The sequence below is a fragment of the Anomaloglossus baeobatrachus genome, chromosome 8 (assembly GCF_048569485.1).
Source record: "Anomaloglossus baeobatrachus isolate aAnoBae1 chromosome 8, aAnoBae1.hap1, whole genome shotgun sequence".
Classification (NCBI taxonomy): domain Eukaryota; kingdom Metazoa; phylum Chordata; class Amphibia; order Anura; family Aromobatidae; genus Anomaloglossus; species Anomaloglossus baeobatrachus.
In genome coordinates, this window is record NC_134360.1 from 91,111,523 (window position 1) to 91,139,339 (window position 27,817).

The 27,817-nt window shown below is 41.1% G+C and overlaps 1 protein-coding gene across 1 annotated transcript; it reads right to left on the minus strand.

Annotated features, from left to right (window-relative positions):
• EMP1 (epithelial membrane protein 1) lies at positions 1-27,415 on the minus strand. Its single transcript, XM_075321903.1, has 5 exons — positions 27,309-27,415; positions 8,793-8,900; positions 8,480-8,585; positions 6,867-7,010; positions 1-1,081 (listed from the first exon to the last, which is right to left on the minus strand). Exons 2-5 carry the CDS (start codon positions 8,868-8,870, stop codon positions 930-932), a joined length of 480 nt encoding a protein of 159 aa, XP_075178018.1. The 5' UTR covers positions 8,871-8,900; positions 27,309-27,415; the 3' UTR covers positions 1-929.
• Positions 27,416-27,817: the final 402 nt, after the last annotated feature.

Here is a 27,817-nt window from a genome sequence, read left to right on the forward strand (position 1 = left end):
TTTAAATATAAAGATATACTTTATTTTCGCATGATACATTATTATATAGGACATCTTTGTGTGATGATACTTTATTCCATAAGGCATCTTGTGCAAATACAGTATATCCTTAAAAAGCAAGAATACTTTTCTCTGAATGGCTAAATATATCAGGTGTATTACCCACCATCACACATATTCTTGTCTGACCTGGGAAAAGCGATACTTTACACATGGGTAAAATTAACATTCTACATGTTTTCAGATATATAATCACAGGTAATCATTTTTCTTGACTTTGAGGGTAAGAAAGGTTTTTCCCTTTGTACACTCGTCTGATTCATGGGCCTCTGTAGCCCAATACCTTGGAATTCTATTTTCCGGTTAACCAATAAAGATATCAGTTTTATAATACTTTTGGGGTTTTGTACACAAAGATATTTAACATTTAGAAAGGTAAAACAGAAAAAAAAATAAAGTTTAATTGTCAAAATGGATCAACCCCCTTTCTCACAAATACATTGAGCTGTTCTATTGTAGTACCATATTGTTACCACAGGGTGTCCTCAGAGCACAACCTAGCACAAAGATCTGGCCCCTTAGATACAGTATAAACTAGAAATAAATAATAAAAGATGGTACATTATTTGCAGGTCGCACCTCATTTCCAATTTGTGCCAATTTATGATTTTAGTTATGACTTAAAATTTGTAAATGAAAAAAAAAATAACATTTTCAGCAAAATAATGCTTAGAACGGTGATGGATTCCCCACTGCCATTTGTTTCCTTTCAATTGAGTCAGTTATATTCTAAGCAGTGTGACCTTTTGTGAGCTCTTCATCTCTTGGTTGTGATATCATGATGGAGCAGTCCTCATATTGGCAAATTGTGGGATTTTGCTGAAATTACGGTTCACGGGCTGTGGGGTTGGTACAGACCTAAAGGACAATTACTTCTTCCGCAGAACCATATAGAGGATGGCAAGTATAAAGCTCAGGCAGAAGCAGATCCATGTTAAAATGAAGCAATATGCATGGTACCAGCCTGTGGTGTGTCCAAATCTGGCCGTGTAGATGGAAATCCCAATAAGAATACAAATGACTGCAAAGAAAAAAAAGAAAGATGGCTGTCAGATGACTCTAGTTATATTGCACGTCAACATTTTATTTGTAAGATGTTTAAAAGATGCAAGTAGAATAGTTATTTCTAGCTCAGAACAATAATGATTACCAAAGATATGTCACATAACAGGGGAAACACAATGTCTGGTGGTGACAATGCACAAACACTCCCCTGGATATAATGAATGGATAGGCTGTAGCCAAAACCATATAAACCTATAAAAATACAGCCAATACACGAATAATCATAATAAAATTCAGGTTTTATTAATGAATAAAAATATTAAAAGTGCAAAAGCACAAGGACAGCACGACAGAGGACAAGAAATTAGAAACATAGGCATATATGAGTATAAATATAAATATCTCCACAGAATATATAATAAATGGTAAAAAATTTTTTAGAGGAGCCCAAGATCAAAATTTCTGTATATACCAAGTGGCAAAAAGTAGCACAATTTTTTGTACAAAAGTTGATGTTCATGATATGGAAAAATATATATTATAAAAAAATATATTATATAAAAGTGTATAAAGGGTATAAATATGTAGAAAAAAGAAGCTGTCGCACAGCGAATAAAGTGCATGGCAAGTGCAAAAAACATGTGAAAATTACACTTATCAGGGGAATATATAAATAGTGAATCCAAGTGGAATTTCCATAATCAAACGCTTGCACAGGTGCTAAGATATGGGGCTACCATAGACATTAATGTCCAATCATTAATACATACCAAATATAGTGGAGGTAGAGAGCCGGATACATCGGCACATAAAGTCAAATGACAAAAGGAGATGGTAAGGAGGGGTTACCTGCGGTCATGTCCTGCTGCCGTGCCGACGCCAGACACACCTCCCTGACGAAGGCCACGTGCCGAAACACGTGTTGGTCTGGCGTCGGCACGGCAGCAGGACATGACCGCAGGTAACCCCTCCTTACCATCTCCTTTTGTCATTTGACTTTATGTGCCGATATATCCGGCTCTCTACCTCCACTATATTTGGTATGTATTAATGATTGGACATTAATGTCTATGGTAGCCCCATATCTTAGCACCTGTGCAAGCGTTTGATTATAGAAATTCCACTTGGATTCACTATTTATATATTCCACTGATAAGTGTAATTTTCACATTTTTATTGCACTTGCCTTGCACTTTATTCGCTGTGCGATAGCTTCTTTTTTCTACATATTTATACCCTTTATACACTTTTATATAATATATTTTTTTATAATATATATTTTTCCATATCATGAACATCAACTTTTGTACAAAAAATCGTGCTACTTTTTGCCACTTGGTATATACATAACTTTTGATCTTGGGCTCCTCTAAAATTTTTTTTACCCTTTATTATATATTCTGTGTTATGATATTTATATTTATACTCATATATGCCTATGTTTCTAATTTCTTGTCCTCTGTGGTGCTGTCCTTGTGCTTTTGCACTTTTAATATTTTTATTCATTAATAAAACCTGAATTTTATTATGATTATTTGTGTATTGGCTGTATTTTTTATAGGTTTATAACTAGCTCAGAACAAGCACATTTGTCACAAATAACACAACATGGTACTTAAAGCGCTTCTCTGGGACTTTTGTGCTTTTTTTCTATGGTGCCAAGAAATTAAAGGCAGATAGTTACTAATTACCTACAGGTTCTACCCAGCACCGATCTTTCTTGGCTTAGGGCAGTCACAAACACCTCCTGACGTTGATTCTACTCTTTCATCTGTACCTTATATCAACAAAGCAGCTCTTCCTCTTAAGCTCTGCACTGTCACTCAGTACGACATCTGCAGTGATGCCCTATCGACAGGGAAAATACCAAGAGAAGGAGCTGCCCTGTTGATTGGGCGTCACTGCCGATGTCATGCTGATTGATAGCAGGCAATTAGGCAGTGGGGAATCAGCTGTCACTCAGTATGACATTGACAGTGATGCCCCATTGACAGAGCAGTGATAAAGAGAAGGAGCTGCCCTGTTGGTGGGGTGTCACTGCCAATGTCATGCTGATTGATAGCAGGTAGTTAGGCAGTGGGGAACCAGCTGTCACTCAATACAACATTGGCAGTGATGCCCCATCGACAGAGCAGTGATCAAGAGAAGGAGCTACTCTGTCAACATGATGTCAATAAAAGCTGCAGAATCACCGGGAAGAGGGGTCTGTGGCTGCTCTGAACCAGCAGAGATGAGCGCTGCACAGAACAGGCAGTTCTTCAGCTCTGCTCTGTTGACAGGGCATCACTGCTGATGTCATGCAAAATGGAGACCCATCTGTTACTGAGTATGTCGCGGGCGGGGGACAGATCACAACCGGGGGGCGCTCGAGGCACTCAGATCCGGGCGGTGGCTGTGGCTCGAGTGGCAGCCGGATACGGGGCTCGCGCAGTCGTCCGTCGCCCACGAGTGAAAAGGAGTTATTTACAGGGGATAAAGTCTTTGTCGGTGACGCCACCCGTGGGTTGCGGTGAGGGATGGTGACACCGCCACTTCCTTGTATGTGGGTGCCCGGGGCTGATGGAGCAGGGCAGCAAGGTGGGATCCCCTCCATGGGTAGGGGAGGTGTAGTCCCGGGGCCCAGGGTATTATGAAGGATTACAAGGAGCAGGAAACACAGTTTGGTTGTCGTGGTGCTGGATGAGCTGCTGATGATTTGGATGGTCAGTAACCACACACAGTCTGTATTGTAAACCAAATTGCCAATGGCCGGTCACCTTTGGCAGGTGTCTTCAGGTCCCACACCCAGATATACAGCCAGGGGCCCTTTCTTCCACACTCTCTGTCTGTCTCTTTCTTGTCTGGACTAGTCCGCTTGAACGGCCTCTGGACTTGATCCCCTCTCTCGGCACCGGTGGGCTACAACCCTGCCCCGGTCGGCCTCAGGTTCCGCGCGACCGGATCTCCGTGCCTGTGGCCCTCACTGCCACCTAGTCTGGTAGTCCAGGGCTCCAACCCCGACTACCAACCTCTCCAGGGAGCTCCAACTCCCTCCTGTCAGCTCTTCACTAACTACAGCTCAAACTCAAATTAAAACTCTGCTCTGACACTTCCTAAGCTCTTTCGATCCCTCCCATTTTCGGGGGAGTGGGGGGGGGGTGGTGGTGAGTAGGGCCTGATTGTCTGGTGTATATCTGTGTGGGGACTGTGTTAGTGCCAAGGAGGAAAATGGCCTGCACTTTGGTGGATTTGTGCAGGCTCTCTGACAACCTGGTTTTGCCAGGGCGTCACAAGTACAACATCGGTAGTGACGTCCCATAGACAAAGGGAACAGCAAGACAAGAAGCTGCCATATCAACGTGATGTTAGTGAAAGAAGCTGAATTGCTGGCAAGAGGGGCCCGTGACTGCTCTGAGCCAGCAGAAATCAGCGCTTTGCAGAACAGGCAGTTTTTCAGCTCTGCTCTATTGATGGGGCGTCACTGCCAATGTCATACCAATTGATAACCAGCAGTTTGGCAGTGGGAACCGGCAGTCACTCAGAACGACATTGGCAGTGACGCCCTTTCGACAGAGTAAAGAGCAAGAGAAGGAGCTGCTCTGTCGACAAGGTGTAAATGGAAGCCTCAGAATCATCGGCAGTAGGGGTCCCTAACTGCTCTGAGCAGAACAGGCAGGTAGTTAGGAACTATCTAACTGTAAGTTCTTTGACCCATAATAAAACATACAACACGGATATCCCTTTTAAGTACCCCAATTACTGGAAAATGTTCGCCTTTTGACTTATGCAAGCCATTCTTCTTATTATTATTGTTACTTTATTTTATTTCTATTTTAAATTCATGAAAAGAAAAGTAAAGAAAATGTTCAGTTTGTCCCCTGAAAGGGTGTATGCACACTTTGAGTATTTGCAGCAATTTTATTGCACCAAAAACCAGAGTATTGGCTGGAGAAACAATGCAGATTTATGTACATTTTTTTTATGTGTTTTTACTTGTGTTTTTTTCCTATTCAGTTAAAGAGGTGAAAAAAGCTGCAAAAACGTGGAAGGAATTGACATGCTGCAGATTTCAATGAACGCTGGGATGGCTCACATTCCATAAGGAAAAAATAAGCAGCGTCTGAGCGAGAGCTCAGGAATCATATTCACTTTTGTTCTTACTGTAAATGCAGTATTTCTTAAAAACATGTAGAAAAAAAGAAAAACCGAGTGCGAACAAGGCCAAAAAGGGACAATCAGCAAAGTTATTGGATACAATATTCTTTAGCTACATATATAATCACCCTGCAACCTTTTAAGAAACCTCTAGTAAAAGCTCCTACTGGAGAGTATCAGTGCTGATGTTAAAAAAGACAGTATGACATTCATGAAATGAGCAGCTCCTATAGGTATCGTTAGTGTATAAATATAGACGTGCCTGTGTGATTATAATTAGACTCTAAATCAGGGGTGCACAATCTTTGGTGGTCCAATGACCATATTGCCCTAATGAGCGTCTTCCAAGGGTCACAATTAAACTGATTAAGGGTGTTACCTTTTTAAAAGGTTTCTGGCATTTCAAAAATATATGCGATAAATGCATAGGAGATGCAGGCTCCATTATCAGGACTCATATCATTATCATGATATTGGGGTGTTCTTCTCCCCCAATCAGTAGTAGAGAGGAGGAGACCCTACACGCATGGAACGCTCCCATTGGTGACTATGGGTGCTGTAGTATACGGTTGCATTTTACAATTCCCATACACTAGAATAGTGAAAGCTGCATACATAAGCCACCACCTCTCTGTCTCCCATAAGCTGCCATCTCTCTTTCTCCTATAGGTCACCACCTCTCTGTCTCCCATAGGCCACCACCTCTCTGTCTCCCATTGGCCGCCACCTCTTTGTCTCTCATAGGTCGCCACCTCTCTGTCTCTCATAGGCCGCCACCTCTCTGTCTCTCATAAACCGCCACCTCTCTGTCTCCCATAGGCCTCCAACTCTCTGTCTTCCATAAGCCGTCATCTCTCTGTCTTCCATAGGCTGCCACCTCTCTGTCTCCAATAGGTAGTCCCTCTCTGTCTCCCATAGGCTGCCACCTCTCTGTCTCCCATAGGCCACCATCTCTCTGTCTCCAATAGGCTACCACCTCTCTGTCTCCAATAGGCCCCCACCTCTCTGTCTCCCATAAGCCGCTACCTCTGTTTCCAAGAGGCCACCACCTCTCTGTCTCCCATAGACCACTACTTCTCTATCTCCTGTAGGTCGCCACCTCTCTGTCTCCCATAGGCTACACCTCTCTGTCTCCCATACTCCACCTCTCTGTCTCTCATAGACCGCCACCTCTCTGTCTCCCATAGACCTCCACCTCTCTGTCTCTCATAGACCGCCACCTCTCTGTCTCTCATAAACCGCCACCTCTCTGTCTCTCATAGGCTGCCACCTCTCTGTCTCCCATAGGCCGCCACCTCTCTGTTTCCCATATTCTGCCACCTTTGTGTCTCCTATTGGCCACCACATTTGTTTCCCATAGGCTGCCACCTCTGTCTCCCATGTGCCTTTCTTTAGTGTTAAACAAGGGTGATGAAATCCCCCTAGTCTCTTGATGTAGTGGTGGGCCTAGATCTGGTTATCCAGTGCTGTCTCTATTTTCCCTTGTTCATTCCTGCTCCTGAGAGATTACTGTTCCCCTACTCTATGCAGAAGTTTGGGAGCCTCAAAAAACATCCATGGTTTGCTGCATGTGGACTATAGGCTGCAGGTTGTACACCCCTGCTCTAAAGCAATGAAGGATTACATTCATGGTTACTCAGAAATCTGGTTACAGTATGCATACTCACAGCAGACAAACATCAAAGCTCCTGTAATGTAAAAACGACATCCTTTCTCCAGTGTGAAGAGCTGTGCGATGAATGACATCAATGCAAAACAGCAGAAGATAATGGACAGGATCATGAAAGCTTCCACTGCCCTCATAGAAGGGTCTGAAAGAGAGAAAGAAATAGTGGTGGGCGAACATGATACCAGACGAGAAGTCGCGGCTCTACACTTTGGGCCATAAGATTTCCATGGAGAAGTTGTATAATATGTGCAGCTAATGATATATCATTATTTCGCACTATGTGAGATATTCTCATAGTATTCTACCTGATATATACTGATGTAGAAATGTAATTTCTTTTTTCACTGTGAATCTTACAGAAATTACATTTTCAATATATTTGGAAATAGATTTTTTTGAAAACACAAATAAAGTGTGGAACAGGAATCCCAAAATCTAAAAGATGATTTACAATAAATAATATATCTTTGACATTTTGGGATTACTGCTCCACGCTGGATTTGATTTTTCATTGATACTGTTGGTTGCTAAAGCTTTTTCCATGCGATGATTTCGGGACAACACCCAACGCTGCTTTTCAAGGACTACAAATTGGTGAGCTGACTTTGCATTTATGTTCACTTTTGTTCAGATTTTTCTGAGGTATGTTCAGAAAATTGAATGTAAAAAATCATTATTGTAATATGTGTGATACAATAATAAAATGGGCTAGGCACGAATTGTTATAGTGAAGGTTCTCCTGTATAAAACACCCAGCTACCCTATTGCTCCTCCTAAATCCACTACTTGTTTCCTTGAAAATAAGCCCTAGCATGATTTTACAGGATTATGGAGTATGCTTGCGCTACTCAAAAAATAAGTCCTAGTTACAATAAGGGCCGGCATTAGGGGGAGTCAAATTTTGCAATTTCTCAGGGCCGCCACTCTCTTAAGGACCCCAGTATTCTGATATTCGGATTGTTTAAGGACCTTTGATGACCTCACAGTCATGTGACCAAAGGTCCCTTAATCGCAAGAGTATATTAGATTTGCACAGGAGACAGGCTGGTATGCAGGACTGGCACTAGGGAGAAGGAAGCGCAAACTGATCAATTTTACAGGGCCCCCATTCTGCTAGGGGACCCAGTTTTTACATCCTGATGATAGCACTGCTTCAGGACCTTTGTGACATCACGTCATGTGACTAGGTTGTCACCAAAAGGTTTCCTAATTGCAGGAATCTGAAGCTGAAGAGGAGACAGGCTGGTGTGTCTGTGCAGCGTGTATAGATAGATTAGATAGATACACACGTGTTACACACAGGGTTTCGGGTTTGGGGAGTAATGTTGATCTTCCAGAATGTAATAAGACTATATCTGAATAAATATTGATTTATGTGTTGAAGAATAAATGTGGATTGTTGTTCATGGAAAAAAATAGGAGATTCCCTGAAAATAAACCCTAGCATATCCTTTGGAGAAAAAAATAATAATATTAGACTGTCATATTTTTGTTGAAACGTGGTATTAACAATAAGTGCTACTCCCAGAAACCACTAATCAGAGAAGTCTTCTGACATTTCTTATTGTCACAATGAGAAAAAAATATTCTTAATAATCAATAGCAACTTACGATTGTCCGGATGAATTTGGTTAAATATAGTTGAACAGTTCCCAGCCTGGCAAAACAGCCATAGACCCTGGGACACTAATCCTGTGCCTTCTTCCTTTAGCCAAACCTGAAACACAGTAATCACGATGAGTGAAGGTCTTTGCACAGATTTATGTACTTTTCACATAAGAAACATTATATGTTTTGGTTGTAAATACAGAAATGTATCCATATAAAGTATTTTCCTCTTTGGCAATATTCCGATACAAACTTGTAACATATTTTTCAATGACATTACAAGTAATACATTTACTTTTATTATTCTAATACATACATTGGAAATTGTGGCCACGTAGAGCATGATAGTGACGGCAATGTGAACCACGAACACGGCAGCGAGGATGACCAACATCTTGATTTTCTTGTTTTAGCACAGCAGTTCCTAGAAAAGAACAGGACAATACAAAGGATTATAGAAGCAAAAGGAAGAATCATTATATATTGTCACATAATCCACAGCGTAGATATTAATACACAGCAGGAAGATGTCTTGAAGACGGCACTAATGACCGCGCTGAAGACACCACTGCATTGGCCATTTATAAAGAAGACACTGTTGTTTTTTTCGTGCTTTCAGCTGTAATACAAGACTTTGATTTTGCTTTCTTTTGAAATAATGAACTATCAGAATTGCAAATATACAAAATGCCTAAAAGCTGAACTGCAATTAATACAAGTTTTTTGGGGAATTTTATTTAGACACAGAATGGTAATAAATGAACAATCTGTCAGTTCAGTGGATTATCCAGGTACGACAACCTTTTTTTTTCCTGTAGTGCTGTTAACCTTCCAAATTTTCATAGCATTCTGAATATATTAATAACAAAATTCCACTTGCGATGTATTTGGTACAGAAATATCCCCTCATTGCTGAGAATGCAAATCATTTAGGGTACAGAATTGCTCTGACTGTTGGGGGACTAACGGCTAGGACCTCGGACACACTAGCTCCAAAACATTTTTCCCTGCGTAACAGGTGCATTACTGTGCAGGAAAAATGCTGAAAAGGCCATTTAGTCTCTTCACTTTCAGGATCAGTCGGGTTCCCAAAGGTCATACACCTAGCTATTCTAATCTAACGATATAACATTACGTAACACTGTCCATCTCGCGCCCTCATGGTGGATAATATCTGGGGAGACAACATTTGGGTTGTCAAAATGTAAATACCAATCTCAGAGGAAATGAGCTGCTGTCAGAGGCCTCTGGTGGTGGCTTTCTCTGCTCTCTGCCCTGAAAGTTCTTGAGCACTCAGCTGTGCTGAGCATTCATCTGTAGTGGGGACATTGGAGAGGTGAATGTTGGCCAAGCAAAAACACCTGAAGAAGACCAACAAAAGAAAAGCTATGGGTGAGATATAGGGGATGGGCAGGGGATGGACAGGACAAGACAAGGTTAAGCTTTGGAGCACTATAACGAAATTGGTAAAGAAAATATAAATCTGAAATATATGAAGGACGTAAGTTAAGCGAGGGCAGCATGAAGTCTTAGCACATATTGACAGGTAAAATTGAACTGCTAGGTGAGATCTCGATTGCTCATTAAAAACCTGAACTTGCAACCTCAAGGAGTGTCCTTATGGGTGAGGTAGTATCACTTCATCACTGGTATGTGTGGTTTACAGACCCACCTCCTACACTGACAGACTACTTATTTATGTGACTCAGTCTATGTTTTCTTCACATGGAAGCCAGGCCCTAGTAAGATTTCATACAAAGTGATGTGTCCAACAGTTAACACAAGGTAGAGAAAACTGGGTGTGGGGAAAAGGGCAAGGCAACGCATTATTTTACTATCTGTGAGACTACAAACTTCCACTTGTCCTGCATATTCCTCACAGTTTTCTATAGAATGTATTGTATATCTGTGACTATCCTAATCAGATACTTAACATTTGGAATAATTTATCTTCATAGAATGAAGGCAAACACCACAGGTTTTCTCGGTGATTACATTGCTGCATTATGTCTTGTTTATAGGGATCAATATTTTAATGAACCCAATTTGATGGACATGGGGTTGTCATGTAATGTAATTTTTTATCTAGTTCATCCCAAAGGTGCTCAATGGGGTTGACTTCATAGCTTTGTGTCAAATTCTTCCATGCTAAACTCAACCAGCTATGCCTTTATGGACCTTTCTTTGTGCATTGAGGCACAGTCACCTTGGTACGCTGAAGCATTCAAATTTCCATCCACTGGAACGGAAGTCTCTAGACCAGGAGTCATCAAAGTGTGGCTCAGGTGCAATGTGTGGCTAGTAAACCATTACTGTATGGCTTGCACCTGTCTGTCACCTTGGCACATTAGCACCAGGTCTAGCAAATAGCTAAGAAGAGCAAATTTACAGGTGGTAACTTTTGTGAGTAGATCTAGAGCAGATCTAGATGATTAGCCTATATTGACCTTAGTATAGGTGAATACAGCTAGTTAAAGGAGGCATTTGAAGCTGGATGTGACAGTGTGGTGGGATTATGTGGCGCAAGAATACTGAAGGTAGGTAAGTTGGGAACTCCTGGCCATTTCAATAGGGAAGCTTTGGCTGTTATTATATTGGTAATGGGAGCTTTGGGTGTCACTACTGTGGAGGGAGCGGCAGCAGAAGCTCTGCATGTCACTACTCAGGTGGTTCTGAATGTGGCTTACAACCCTCTATCTGAGATGAATGTGTCACTCAAGGTAAGAAATATGGTGTATACGAACCCCTGAAGAACAACCCCATCCAACCCAACATTATAGCTGGCACGATGCAGTCCGGCACATAATGTTCTACTGGCATTTACCAAAACCATCTGCCTGACAGATAGAGAGGTGTGATTTGTCTCTTTTCAGAACACCCCTCCACTTCAGGGCTGGGATGCTGTTGTTACTAAACATTTTCACTTTTCAATAATATTAAAGTCAATTATGGAATATGTAGGAGGGAAGAAATGTAATGAATTGACTTGTTACAATGCTCCCATCCTTAAAATTAGTGAGCTCTCTAGGACGTCTCTTTGACAAATATTTGTAAAGATAGATGGCAAGGCTAGGTGCTGGATTATACACATGTGGCAACGAGATTGGATGAAGAACCCCCATGCAAATATAATACACAAACTGTCTGACTGACAGAGCAGAAGGTCCAGAGTCCAGACACCGATGGGGGACCTGGTATGGGTCAGCATACATGCTCAGTAGATAGGTAAGATGAGTATTGCTTTTTTTGCTATTTTATACACGTTACATTTTTTTTAGTTTATTGATTTTTTTTTAATTTAACATGATAGCGATAACCCTTGAAACATTGATGCATGAGAAGTTAATCTGGGTTTCTATAACAATCATTTCACAATAGAACTATTCATTAAACCACAATAGTATGATGAGTAAATAGATTTATCCCCTTCTACACAAAAGCCTCGATTAGCTCTAAGTTTGGTTCACTGGAGTATATAAGAATTTGTTCCAAAGCCAAGTCAAACACACATCTTGGGTCTTCCTGCTCACTGGGAGAGTAAATGTCTGGTATGCTCACTATTGTTCTGCTCAGGTTTGCTGTTGTTTGCAGAGCAACAAATAGTTTCATTTTCAACTATTGGCAAAGCAGAGATCTAAAAAAGTTGTAGTTATTGATGAGCGAGCACTACCATGCTCAGGTGCTCGGTACTCGTAACTATTGATGACTGGGCACTACAATGCTCGGGTGCTCAGTGCTTGTAACTAGTCATGAGCAGGCACTACCATTCTCGAGTCCTCGGTACTCGTAACTAGTGATGACTGGGCACTACAATGCTCGGGTACTCAGTACTCGTAACTAGTCATGAGCGGGCACTACCATGGTCGGATGCTCGGTACTCGGAACTAGTGATGAGCGAACACTACTGTGCTCGGGTGCTCGGTACTGGTAACTAGTGATGAATGAGTACTACCATACTTGGGTGCTCGGTACTCGTAATTAGTGATGAGTGAGCTCTACCATGCTCGGGTGATCTGTACTCGTAACTAGTGATAAGCAAGCACTACCATTCTCGGGTGTTTGGTACTCATAACAAGCAGTTGGATGCTCAGATGTGCACGACTGAAGTACCCAAGTATACTGGAAGTCACTGGGGGACTCGAGCATTTTTCCAGAAGATTTCCTGGAAAAATGCTTGAGTTCCCCATTAACTTCCATTATACTTGGTGCTCGAGTCAAGCTCATCCAAGCACCTAACTCCTAACTGTTCGTTACGAGTACCAAAACATCCGAGCATGGTAGTGCCCACTCATCACTAGTTACGAGTACTAAACACCCGAGCATGGTAGAGCTCACTCATCACTAGTTACGAGTACAGATCACCCGAGCATGGTAGTGCTCGCTCATCACTAGTTACGAGTACCGAGCACCCGAGCATGATAGTGTCCGATCATCACTAGTTACAAGTACTGAGCACCCGAGCATGGTAGTGCCCGCTCATCACTAGTTATAATACGTTTACAACCTGCAAAATATAAAAAAAATGTCATGTTCATATAATAGAAAAGGGATAAAGGAGCTATTAACAGCTTCAATGTATGTTCCTCAGTAACCCCTGCTAAATTCTCCGTACAGGCGTGAAGCTGTGACAATTTCCCATAACAACAAGAAGAAAACAATACAATCAGTGCATGCAAAAAAAATCTCATAAAAGACTATTCAGGATTGACATAAAAAAGATTATTATACCCGTATGAACGTTATATATTTTTTGTGAAAATGTCAGATTTATGTGGACCTGGACTCTCTTTTAGTATGACGAAATTAAGAATTTACAAGAGTTTTAGTTATTCTTCATGTCACACCTCAGCCTGAATCTGTTCTGGGTCACCGCCAGCAGTTTCTGCAATAACTTGCCAAAGGGTGTGGCCTGGCACATAGAAAAAGTGGAGAATATTATGGATGTAATAAAAGACAGAAGAAAAGAACCATTTGCTGCTGTCATTGATGCAAATATAATAGTTCACATATTGAGGACGGTAAATAATGACTATTAGTAATGAGCGAATAATAAAATATTCGTGTTTGAATTATTCGTACTGAATACCTAGTACTTTTCTGGTATTCATCATGAATAAAGAACCTAATGCAAGTTAATGGGGGACCTGAGCATTTTTCTAGAAAATCTTCAGCTTGGATTCCACATTGACTCGAATTAGGTTGGTTATTGGTGATGAATACTGCCATAGTACGGTACTAGATATTCGGTATGAATAATCCAACCTGAATATCTTACTATTCGCCCATCACTAATAACTACACTGTCGACAATATGAAATGTCAGAGTGGGGTTCATATAGTCCCCCAGAGGAAATAGCAGTGTAATGTCCAACAGAGAATATGATTTACTGGGCTGCTTGCTGCAGTTTTGATAAAATCACTGTTTTCTCTGCTGCAGATCTGGCAGTTCTATGAATGTTGAACACTGATTGGCAGCTGTCTGTGTACGCTGTGCAAAATCAGTAATCAATAGGGGTTACTTAGAGCAGAATGACTACATAGCATGAGACAACAAGTCATCTACTGATTATGTCCAGCTGGTAAAACATTGATTTTATTGAAGCTATGACAAGCAGTCCAGTAAGGGTACCTTCACACTTAGCGATGCAGCAGCGATCCGACCAGCGATCTGACCTGGTCAGGATCGCTGCTGCATCGCTATATGGTCGCTGGTGAGCTGTCAAACAGGCAGATCTCACCAGCGACCAGTGAACAGCCCCCAGCCAGCAGCGACGTGCAAGCGACGCTGCGCTTGCACGGAGCCGCCGTCTGGAAGCTGCGGAGACTGGTAACTAAGGTAAACATCGGGTATGGTTACCCGATGTTTACATTAGTTACCAGCGCACACCGCTTAGCTGTGTGTGCAGGGAGCAGGGAGCCGCGCACACTGAGCGCTGGCTCCTTGCTCTCCTAGCTACAGTACACATCGGGTTAATTAACCCGATGTGTAATGCAGCTACATGTGCAGAGAGCAGGGAGCCGCGCACACTGCTTAGCGCTGGCTCCTTGCTCTCCTAGCTGCTGTACACATCGGGTTAATGAACCCGATGTGTACAGCAGCTACATGTGCAGAGAGCCGGAGCCGGCAGCACAGGCAGCGTGAGAGCTGCAGAGGCTGGTAACTAAGGTAAATATCGGGTAACCACTTTGGTTACCCGATGTTTATCTTGGTTACAAGCTTACCTCAGCTGTCAGACGCCGGCTCCTGCTCCCTGCTCGCTTCATTTGTCGCTCTCTCGCTGTCACACACAGCGATCTGTGTGTCACAGCGGGAGAGCGCCTTTGAAGAAAACGAACCAGGGCTGTGTGTAACGAGCAGCGATCTCGCAGCAGGGGCCAGATCGCTGCTCATTGTCACACACAGCGAGATCGCTAATGAGGTCACTGCTGCGTCACAAAAAGCGTGACTCAGCAGCGATCTCGGCAGTGAGCTCGCTGTGTGTGAAGCACCCCTAAGTGACACATAGCTGGAATCAAGGTCTGTGAGCCTACACTATGTTGCTTTTCAGATTAAATTGCAAAGAATTGCCAGAATCCCTTTAAAGGTTCATTATTGTGTCAGAGGCTGTTCCCATCCAAGGAGTCTTTAGTTTTTCTTGTCCTCTTCTTCCCAGGGCTTCTGTAGCTCTCTAATTGTTAATGTAGTGTTATTCAAGTGAAGTCACGGCTGATCACTCCAAGTATTGCTGCTACAGAGAATATACATGCACATACACAGATACAGAACCTGGCACACATCCTCACCTGAGAACTCAAAGCTACACGAAGCCAGAGAAGTCTATCACTTCTGCGCTTTTAGCCGTACTTAGCAACATGTATGATTACTTGGTTATTAATTTCTTAGCAGTCTATCATTGCTTTGGTGAGACTACAAATCATGTTCACAGATGTGGGTGTTGCTGACAATTTGTCACATTTTAGGATTACCCATTTTGCACGTGTGATTCCCATGTGCATTGTCAGACAAGTTTCAACACTGATTTGTCATCTTCTCATTAAATTGAAACAATCCTACAGAATATATTTGACTGTTCACCTGGCGCTCCTTCCCGTGCTAACAGTAAGGCTGGGTTCACACATCCGTACAACACAAACCTTGCTTGGATTGCAATGTCTGGCCTAACCGCTGACCTGCGTGAGCAGCCTCACAGGCACATATGAAGATGTTAGATCAGGCCAGGAGACCTGGCGGTCGGGGGTCTCAGCACCCACCATGTTTCATAAATGCATTTTACTGACCTAAACTGAAATATAATTAAGCTGAAGCTCCTATTTATTGACTATATGAATGAATTTTTGTAGCTATTTGTTTATTTCTCCATCTCACTTCTAATTTTTCTGTACATTAGCAACAATAGGGGTGAAAATACATATTATTCCAGTATAAGACTACACAGGGCTTGATCAAAATGTGCAATTATGGGTAGAATATGTAATCATTACGAGTTTCAGATTACTTTATTCTTCATTTCAGATGTACTAGGGCAATTATAAAAACAAAAAAAAAAATATTGAATAAATTCAGTTTCTAATTTTAGAAATAATTCTTCAAGATATGGCATTCTTGGCTTACTGAACCTTCTGGACATATAGCAGCCAATCCCCTCAAAGTCTGTCCTGCACCCTGGAAAAAACCTCTGTAATCTCTTCACGGACATTGCTCTTTTCCTATTCAGATTTATTTATAGTCCTTCTCCAGGTTTGAACTGGCCCACAGTGAAACCAGAGATTCTCCTGGTGGGCTGGGTGCAGTAGTGGGCCTCCCATTCTCCTAATTGGGTAGTATAAGGCACAATATACTTGAGTCAGCATCTCATCATTCAAATAACGAACTACCCAGTGTATAATTTTATAGGGGCAGAGGGAGATTTCTGAATGAGGGGTTATATAATAATGTAATGCAGCTGAACAGTAGGCTTCCAAATGAATGTTACTCGTGGGTGGGCCTCAGTCTACTCCAGCCACACTTACAATTTTTGGAGGAGGTGGGACTCTAGACTAGAGATGAGTGGACATGTTCAAATTTGAGTTCGGCGGGTTCAACCGGACATTAGATAAACTTCAACTCGGGTTCCGAACGTGACCTAAACCACAATAGAAGTCACTGATTGGGCAGTTCAGCTCTCCACCCACATACAGTCAGCCATAAACAGATCAGTTCCGGGGGACAGAGGGCGGGGGGGGGGTTTGTATGCAGCCCCAGTATGAGCCAATCAGAGATTGCAAGCGGCTCGCACTGGGCCGAGCATCGAGCGTACCCAAGCACAGCAATGCTCAATAAAGTGGTCAGCATACTTAAAGCACCTGAACTTTGAACTCGAACACTGATTTTTGTATAAAGCGTGTCTACAGTACGAATATCGACTTTTACTGTTCGGGTTCGCTTATCTCTACTCTAGACGAAAGCTCAATTGCGGGTTCGGTACAAACACCGACCTTTACTATTTGGGTTTGCTCATCTCTCTCTACTCTAGACGGAAGTTGAATATTGAAGAATTCTTTAGTAAAGTCCTGCTTCATTACACCATGATCAGGTACACGCGAGATGCCACCTACTCTACAGCAAACCAGCCTGACGTCTATCCACCTCAGCCATGAACACTTACAAACATTCAAACACAGTTCTAGAAAATGATTTTGATTCTGAATGTATCGGTAATTAAAAAATACATTTAGTAATCTACAAATGTTTAGTTTGTGATGTAAACGATCGCTGATTACGTCCTTTAATATGTCCTAATGAAGTGATCTAAATACCAAGCATTTAAAAAAGTATGTATGGATATGTATATAAAGGTACAAGACTGTAAATGATCCGTCATGCTCACGTCACGTCATCTCCCCGGTGGCACACCTTGGGTTCTATTTTTGTAGTGGTTGGCGTGATTGACTCATATACAGAGTATATTAGTGAGTACTTGGTATTGTGTGGGAAACTGCGCTACAGTATCATTTTTTTAAAAATCATGCTTGTATATGCACATTACTGAGCCTTTGCACTGACATGTTACCATTGCCCCAGGTAATCTGTCAATGAACACAAGTCTTCACCAAGCTGCTATACAGCTTCTGTTGAGACAGAAAATGGAGTAAACAGTAATTTAATAGAATCTAACTGCTTAGGAAAACATTGCGACAAACTGTATTGAGACTCAGAGCCCTCACAAAGTTCTCATGAAAACTATTCCAGCAGAGAGTTGTGCCACTTTCCAAGCCATCCCGTTCAGATGGATCAGACGACATAAGTGATGTACACTAACCATCACCATGTAATTCCCATTCTGGTGACGAGACGTAACGTGACACATTTCACTTGTCATTTACTGTTTTATGGCTGTGAACGTTTCTCTAATTGTAGTGTATGAAATGTATTATTATGATTATTATGCTCCTTACATATAGTGAAGGGGTTATTTTCCCTTTTAGTCTTTGCCATGATGATGGTCATCTCGTAAATCATCCTACGCAGAGAATTATATCCACTGAGGAGGCCAGTTATAGTCGCTGTACAATGGCCCCGAGCTTTCAGCCTTTCATCTTTAAAATGACAGAAATGCACCTGAGGCTGTAAGAGAGGAAGACTTATTTTAGCAAACACGTGGCCATCTTCTTTTTTTTACTGAATATTATAGAATTCCCTCTCATTTCAGCAGGTAAAACGCTCCGGGCATCACTCACATCTCAGGGTCCTTTGTTGATTTCCAAAACTATACTTGTCACAGACATTTTTAGTTAAAGAGAGAAATTTTCTCCCTGACTAACGGACTGACAAATTTGCGTACAAGAACATAGTGTTTGTTATTCGCAATTGAAGAGTCCTGTAGCGACTGCAGCGAAGATTTGTACAACCGTCAGCAAAAGTCAATCGCGCCAACCGAATTTATGAGGCCTCTTTTCAATCCAAGGAGCCCACGGAGGCTTTGTATCCAATATTCCTCCATTGTACTTGTTATACCTCATTGGGTATGATTCTTTTTATTCACCCTTTACCAATATTTATTAGTTTTTAATTATTGGATTATGTAGTATTTAATCCTTCTCTGGTACCATGGGGTCAATGCGACCCCATGCAATTTGGTACAACTGTCAACTAGTGATCTTTTTTCATGGTACCAGATAAGGGTTAAAGAGTTCATATTACAAGGCAGAAAGTGGCCATATTTTGCTCTTGGTTTTTTTGCGCTGCTCTTCTAAGTATTCAGTTTTGTTTCTTTTTTTAATCCACCATACTGAGATATGTTCTCTGCCAAGTGGGCGTGGCTCACAGGATCCTCTGGGGGCATGTCTGTGAGCCACGCCCCCTTGTAACCAACAGAAAATATAGATCCAAATAAAGAGGCCGATATTGCTGGAACCGTGTGGTGTATTTAAAAAAAAAAAAATACATTAAAAAAATAAAAAAATAATAATAAAAAAAAGATAAAAATATGTATATATATATACATATATATATATATATATATATATATATATATATAAAATACTGAGGGAAGCAACGGGAATGTAATAAGAGCAAAAACTGTCTACTTTTGACCTAGAGGGGTCCTCTTTAAGCATCTATGAATAGGGGATTTTAATGGTTAATTTCTGAAAGTCCTTGTATCTGCCTTGGTCTGTGAAGCCGGATGGTGGGATCACTGGTGACTCCATGACTGTACCTTTGCTTGATAAATAACTACTCCATTTGCTGAGTGTTGGCCATTACAGATGAGCTGTATGTTTTTGCTCTGCCTAAATTGATTAGCTTGCGTAACAAAACAATATATGTTAATCATCTCATTGAATATATTGAGCTGCCTAATCTGGTTTTACTGCCTCTGCCCATATGTGATTTAATGAGGACCTGACACCCACACACAGTGGAGAAGGTTGAGGCGTGCATGCAATATATGAAAAAGCAAACCCGCCCAGTCCCTGCAATCCTGAGTATTGGGGTGAGTGATATTTTGGAAGTATTAGATTATTTTTTCAGTTTACACTTACTGATGTTTGGCAAATTCCATAATGTTAGGGAATGAATCGTAGATGAAGGGATGAAGGGGTTAACACCACGCCGTCGTTGCAGTGGATCAGACAGGAGAATGATAAAGGATCTTTATTCTACGCTTTTCGGAGGCTATGCCTCTTTCTTCAGGATATGTACCAATAATGTTAGGGAATGTAAGACCTTATGCATATACTTTAATATGGCACCAATAATTTTAGTTGGGGCTTTACTGAATCGGCGGTTGAGGCCAAGTTTCTAACAATAACACCCCCTATAGAGGTATGGAAGTCTGAACGGTGACTTCCTTTTTAGGCGTTTTCCCTCCATTTAGTTGGATGTTACAATGCTTGTCAGGGGTATGGGTTACATTTACTGAGAATATGAAAAGAGAGGACATTTATGTTTCTCTGTCATCTAGTAAGAGTAATATTGTTAGCTCCAGTATCCATTTCTCGTAGCTATAGATTGTCAGGCTGTATATTTAGTTTATTAGGTCATTCCAGGACCACAGACAGACTAATCTTTTTGTTCCAGTTGTCAGTGATAATTAGACTGACTATTACTTTTTATTGAATTGTCGCCTGTTTCGGAGCAAAGAATGGTGCTGGAGCCACCACAATGTACTGTATAAGGACAAGTACTGGCACCATCCCGACTTACCATCACACCGTAACTCAACGCCCTGAATGTGTTTGCTCAGCTAGATCTCACTATTGTGCAGAACACTTACTAATAACTTTAGTCTGAGCCAACACCCAACCCAAAAGGGTTTGGTCACGCATGTCATCTCTCATTCTCTGCTGTTTTTCCTTCTTTCTTCCTTATGTACCACGAAAAGGATTTATCTTGGCTTTTCTACTCATGAAACCCTTTGAGAACCCATACTACAACCTTTCGTTAGCCATGCTTCAACCACGTCTTCTCTAGCATTAAAGGGAACCTGTCAACAGAAATTTTGCACTAAACCTAAAAGATTCCCCCTCTGCAGCTCCTGGGCTGCATTCTAGCAATGTTCCTGTTGTTTATGTGCCCCTTTTCTGACCAAAATAAAGACTTTGTAAAGTGGTACCTTTTTGTATTCAGATCTTGATAATGGTACACGGGGGCGGGCTCTCTGGTGTCCGCTGGCCAGCTTACCCACGTCACCTCTTTTAAATTGCGCGATGGGGGACGGCCTAAAGCGACACGGAGGCCAACTAACGGACACCAGAGAGCCCGCCCCCGTGTACCATTATCAAGATCTGAATACAAAAAGGTACCACTTTACAAAGTCTTTATTTTGGTCAGAAAGGGGGCACATAAACAACAGGAACATTGCTAGAATGCAGCCCAGGAGCTGCAGAGGGGGAATCTTTTATGTTTAGTGCAAAATGTCTGATGACAGGTTCCCTTTAATTCATTACTTTTCGTGTATTTCAAAATGGATGCATCCAAATGCCAATCATTCTTCCACCATATGGATTCCTCTATATATATATATATATATATATATATATATATATTGTCTGAGTAAAAATAGATTTATATTAAAATATACAATTTAGAAAAACAGCTATGGAGAGGAAAAAATCCATATTGAGGCTATTCAGTCAATAGACATTCTCTGGTACTATGGGGTAAATGTGACCCTATGCAGATTGGTACCAGACAAGGGTTAAACACATCTGATCCTGTTACACCACAGCTTATACGTATCTCCATTGCCCATCTACCTTACCATAATCATCATATTTACATACAAGCTTGGTTTACTGATGGTTGCCAAAACACAGTACATGAGATTTACATTTACACCTCAAGAGTCATTTAGTAATTGATGGTTTGGTAAATAAACCGTGTAAATGACAGAAATCAGGAACACAGAGTCATTGTTGGCAGAGAGTCATTCCAGATTATATTTCAGGAAACATTACTCCGTGCCAACAATGGCAATAATTCCTTAATAGCAAAATAGATGATACCAATCATCGTGTGTGAACAAGTACATAAAACCTTGAGTCTGCCTTTATGTAGGAAGGCGGAGGAGCTTCTGTAACTGATAGAAAGTTCAGCAAAGTAGAATAAAATAATACTGGATTGGATTACCAGTAGTCATAATTATTTATTGTCCTTAATACAACAATCTATTCATGTAGTCCATGACCACAGCTGAACTTTGATGTGGTCATCAATTAATGAAGAATAGTCCAAAAGAAAGATAGGTGTTATACACTGCAGTCAGAGCCAGCTCCCGGACGGACTCTGAGCAGACGCTTGTCTCGTCAACTATGGTATGGGGCTAACATCTCACAGGTAGGTAATGCCTAATTACCTGGCTGTTCTGCCCAGCATCGATCGCTCCCAGCTCAGAACGGTCATGGACAGCTCCTGCCCACGATTCTGCTGCTCCTTTTGACCTCACACCAACAGAGCAGCTGTTTCTCTTCTGTTCTGCTCTGCCGATGGGCGTTACTGTCAACCTAATGCTTATTGACAGCCAGTGAAGAGCCGGCTGTCAATCTGCATGATATCGTCAGAGAAGTCTTGTCAACAAACCATATCGGAAAAGATGAAGGTGTTCTGTACATGTGAGCTGTAGATTCAGTCTGAGATTGGCCCTGTGCAGAGCAGGCAGGTACCAGCTACCTGCCTGTAAGATCTAAGCCTCATCACAAAAAATAAGGAAAGTACCAAGGACATTCAGAAGTTAGAGTCAGTTCAAAGGCGGATAACTAGATTATTGCAAGGAATGGAAGGCCCCCCGTATAATGAGAGGTTGGAAAAGTTAGATTTGTTTAGCCTAGAAAAAAGACATCTTAGAGGAGATCTCATTTATATGTATAAATACATGTGTGGTCAATACAAAGGACTGGCACATGATTTCTTCTTTCCAAAGACAATACTAAGGTCCAGGGGGCATACACTACCAGTGCCTTTAAGAAAAAAAAACAAAAAATGCAATCCTGTAAGGGCACAGTGTAGACAGTACTAAACGACATACAACAAAAATGAAAAATAAGGCAGAGAGTCGATATCGTGGGCCATATGCGACTTCATGCAACAGCTAAAGATCTACATGTAAGTTTTACCTAATAGGCCAAGGATATGCAAACAGCTGTATACATCACTCTACACACCTCCGGGGATTTATGGAGCCAGGATACAGCTTAGTTCAGATAATTGTGTATTTTACTAATCAGACCACATTATAATGAAGGATAGCCACATACTGTATATGAAGGAAGAGCTGACATTGTGCTCTTTGTAATAGCTCACACCTTCACATGTGGTCACAACATTTCCGTCTATTGCTAACCGGTGGTATATAAGAAAAGATAACAATATATGATCCTTTGCTTTTGGAATTTGAAAGCTCAGATTTTCTTAAATAGAGAAGTGGAGTTAAGCCGTTAAGTTATGCAGGCGATGTGTGAGCATTGTGTGATAACAGGCATGAAGGATCACACCAGCACCACGCCCGATTTACACTACTCTGACTCACTGTGTATTGAAAAACAAAATCCTAAGCAACCCAACCTATCTTCTGAGATATGTCGAGGACAGCGACGTTGGGAAACCACATCAGTTACGTAGCAAAAATATGTTTGTAAAGGGCAACGTCGTAGCGATGGAATGCTCATCTCCTCCACACCCGGAGCTGGATTGTGCCAGGGCCATGGCCATTGAGGAATACAACACAGAATATAACAGTAGCCTGGATTTTATTCTGCATGTAAAGGAGTCAGATGCATGTTCTTGCCTGCTATAATATCAGTGCACTGAGAAGAGCACTCGTAATGAGATTGCTGTAGCCCCGAGGTTATAGAGTCATCATTGTACACTTAAGGCTTCAGCGCATACCTGCCATGAATAACACTGCAGCGCCTGGGGCCATCAGCCACATTATGCAGTCAATTAAATGGCAGAGCTGACATCTAAGTCCTATCACCCAGTCTGTCTGGTTATTCATGATTAAATAATGTATGTACAGATAGATTAGGTCAAAATGACCAAGGATTTTCTTTTTTTGTTTTTTGACTTTTTGGTAAATTTGTCTTCTTTATTCTAAGTTATAAGACAGTATCTGATCACTCCCTATATTGCTATGGAAACTGCCGGTATCTACGCTTCTCCCTATTTACTGCTAAGGTAAATAACTAATTCATTAATTAGGTAATTATAGATGACTAACAGGGGTGTAATTAAAGTAGGTGCAGAGGATGCAATCACACCCAAGCCCTGGAGCCTATAGGAGCCAAAAATGTCTCTTTGGCCAATATGAGAAGACCATCGCTATTAAAGATCCATGAGTCCTATTGATGATTTTGCATTGGGGTCTATTAGGTTGCACCATTGATGACTAAGACTATGGAACATATATTGCCATGACTGAATATACAATCTATAACAGCTATGGAAGACATCTCACCAAGGGCGGACATATCATTGGTGCAGCCTGTGCAGTCATACAGGGACCCAAGAGGTTGGGGGGCCCATATTCACCTCCATAACAGGGGAAATTGTGAATTTTGAGGCATTGTTGGACTAGAAAGGGCCCATATATTGTTCTGGCACAGGGGCTATTTTCTGTCTGTGTCCGCCAGTGCATCTCACTAAGGCCTCATTCACACTTGGTATTTTTGATTAGTATTTCATCAGAATTCCCAAAACCAGAAGAGTCTGCAAAACACAGAACAGGTGTCAGTCCTTCAATTATAGTTTATCTGTAGTTTCTCTGGTTTTGGCAAACAAACACTGATGGAATAGTACTGCCATGTGAATGAGGCCTAAGGATGATGACACAAACTTTATATCACATGGTTGATATATTAACATCTGTAATTCAGATATTGGATGCTCAATAGTCTACACGGGGAGGATGAGATCTATTGTTTTAATTCTGTAGTTGCTAACAACCATGATAAAAAACAACCATTATTATACAGAAGAGATGTGACGAGAGTAAAGTTCTACTCCCCTGGTAAAACCTCTTCTGCGGTGGTCCCACCAATATTGTTGACTTGCCCTGCAGTGATGATGAGCCAATTATGCACAAGTCATCACCACAGCTGATCACTGATCTCAGTGATCTTCTACCATATCTGCAGAAACCATCAGTAGGCCAATGACTGGCAGCAGCACTAACAACGTCAACAGCATCAACAACAAGCGGGCACTGGAGGGCAGAGTTTTTACCAGGTATGTAACAATATTTTTGCCTTTTTAACCACCCTTTCAGCTTTTAGATGTTATTGTAATCATGTTGTGTAGCAGTGTAATCTACTCAGAACCAGTCAGTGATCTACAGGTAGATGCCAAAGCACAGGCTGGTAATCAAGGTTCTATATTGTTTGTGGTTTTCCTAGTTAGGCAAGTTTCATTAAAGTTTCCAAGACATAAGAAGTGCTTTTTTAGTTCAAGGTGTCTCATTTTCTCACATTTATTCTTTTTTTATGTTATTTAGTCACTTCTTTAATGTAATCTTCTCCATTAAACATAATTTACCAGTCAGTAAATCCTCCTCTACTTATACTACACAGAACTATGAACCAATATAGGAAATCAGTGCAGCATTAGTACAAGCAAAATAGGGAAAGTGGAATTGATAGGAAATTGTTGGCTGATTTGGAAGAACCAAGGTCACTAGTCTCTAATATGATGTATTGACCAATTTCCGTTAGTAGTGGAAGATCTGCCTGGTGTAAGAAAAGACAAGCATATGAATATGAAATTCTCAATGAATCCGGTGTAAGATATATAATAGAAGGGAAGCAGACTATTGTCTACTATATTGTATTATTAACCCTGCTGTCACATTAGGCTTAAAGTTAAAGAGGTAGTCCCATCTCCAAAATTCTATCCCAATATGTAATAATAATAATATTAGCAAATACCTCTAATTAGAAATGTAGTATAGTTCTCTTAACACTAGAAGTCCCAGAAATTTTGAGCTCCCCCTGAAGTCCTGAAAGAGGGTCAAATGACTGATGATACAACTGAATAGAACTAACTAAAACTAAATGGCTAAACTCAATGGAAAACAACAACTTCATGTGATGCGACAGTAATGGCCTTAATTACAGAACAAAAGACGGTGATTATAGGATGTTAGCTAAAATCCTTCAGGTCATTCGACCCCTCTCTGGGTTCCAAAGGTAGAAATGTTAAATGACCCCTCTCTGGGACTTCTAGTGTTAATATAGCCATGTCTCTTACATCATGTGCAGGGCATTGCAGTAGCTTACGTATCCATGGCTACGACAAGAAGCAACTAACTGTCAGTATATGAATGGACATAACCATGGATACCTAAGCTGCAATGCCCTGCACATGAGGTAAGAGACAGGGCTATATCAGGAGACTCATGGATACCTAAGGTCCTGCAATTCCCTGAACCTGAGGTAAGTTACAGCTAATCAGAAGAACGAAACTACGTTTCTAATTGGAGATATTTTCTAATATTATTATCACACCTACTACATATTGGAATAGGATCTTGGAGATGGGAATAACCCTTTAAGTCCTTAAGTGTTTTCCTTTCTCTTCAGAGAGCTACTGAACTAAAATTAGTCTTTAAATCACATCTTATCACAGAATTGCTAAAACATAGATGCCCTACTAGAAGGTGTGAAAAGTGACAATCTAACCTGAGCAACACCCAGTATGGAGTAAGCCTTAGCTACATTCGGAACAAGGGTTACTCTTCTGTTCTTGCACAATAGTCCCATTTAATAGGTTGTGAACTGACTATTAAAAGCTTACATTCCTCCAGAAACAATCATAAAATATCTGCATTTCTGTTAGAAGAATGATACATAATCCATCAAAAGGGACTCAGGTAACGAAAATTCTAAAGTTTGGAAATTAGTCTGCCAACCCGAATTCTTAAAAGGACGTGTTAAATATGTAATATTATTTATTATGATACTTAACAAGTGATACAGGTAAAATATATCTTTGTACCTTGTTAGCCAGTAGAGATAAAACATTTTTTTAAAGGAACTGAGAGTCCTCAGTGGTTGATATCTTTTAATGGCTAACTGAAAAGATGGTAATAAATAGCAAGCTTTCGAGACTGCTCAGGTCTCTTCATCAAGTTCAGCATACTGAGCCTGATGAAGAGACCTGAGTAGTATCGAAAGCTTCTCAGTTTCTTTTCTTTTCAATTAGCCATTAACAGGTATAAACCACTGATGACTCTCAGTTCCTTTAAACAATTTTTTTAATAAGTGATACATACTTAGATAATGCTCTATAGATTTCCAAAAATAAATGCTCCCCCAAATTCCTAATGATATTTTTGATAATTTAATTTGTATTTTATACTTCCGCTATTGACGGCAGCAGCTGGATGAAGAATCTCCATCCTAAACCCTGGCCGAAGTCAGGCGTTCAGTGCCCAGAAGACAGAGACAACAATGTCTGCCCCAGACCTGCTTTCCGAATAGGACACAATATTATAGATAGTGGCCTTGATGTTACGACAGATAAGTATATAGCTTTGCTGTATCTGTATCCTCTAAAGTCTTGCCTTGGGCTGTCAGGTCTGATACATACTTAGTGTTGTGTATGCAGAAATGCTACTTCACTTCTTGGCTTGATAACAAAAACACAGAAGTACAAAGAAATAAAAGAAGACAAGAAGTCACAAATATTCAAACAATAAATGTCAAGGTTTAGGGCCAGGGTGTAAGCTACAAAATATTGTATCACTACTGATAACCATCTGTCTGAAGACCTCAGAAGTTGTGTTGAATTTCCAGTTCTGCTCATAGAAACCTTAACGTTGCCAACAAGCCTGAAAGCAATGTGTCAAAGAAATCTTACCGAGGAGAGCGGTGTGTCCAGACGTCCTTGCTCACTTTTGATGTGAATGGCAATACTTGGATAGAGATATTTCACAAGCAGTTATAGGTTCTGTGTGATGCAATTAGGGTGGTGCCCCGTGCGAGTTTTATAGGAACATGTATGCAGAGAGCTACCAGGGGAAGAATTCAGCTACACCCAGGTTTTGGCAGCTGTATAGTGCAAGGTATGGGAGGAGGCAGAAAGTTGTACTACGTTCTGTGCAGCGTGAGTCACAGTTACATTTTTAGGTGGAAAGAAAATGAATGACTAAAGCTCACACAATGGTGCACGGAGGATCCTTAGGAAACAGATTTGTTTACAAAAACAAAGACTTATAAAAGGAAAAAAATGAGGCGCGGGTAACTATGTGGTGACCAAGCGAGCAGATTGTGGTTGTGACGCCTCACGTTGTAGAAATAAAAGGGTTTTCCAGGATTAGGGCATATTTAGTACTGCATGGGCACTGGTTAATACAATGACAGTGTGCC

What these genes read in the sequence shown, in the direction of transcription:
- EMP1 (XM_075321903.1), bottom strand. Translation starts at nt 8,870, where the DNA reads ATGTTGGTCATCCTCGCTGCCGTGTTCGTGGTTCACATTGCCGTCACT. An exon ending in ACGTGGCCACAATTTCCAAT is followed by an intron (nt 8,586 to 8,792) that starts GTATGTATTAGA and finishes ACTGTGTTTCAG; the next exon opens with GTTTGGCTAAAGGAAGAAGG. An exon ending in CCAAATTCATCCGGACAATC is followed by an intron (nt 7,011 to 8,479) that starts GTAAGTTGCTAT and finishes TCTCTCTTTCAG; the next exon opens with ACCCTTCTATGAGGGCAGTG.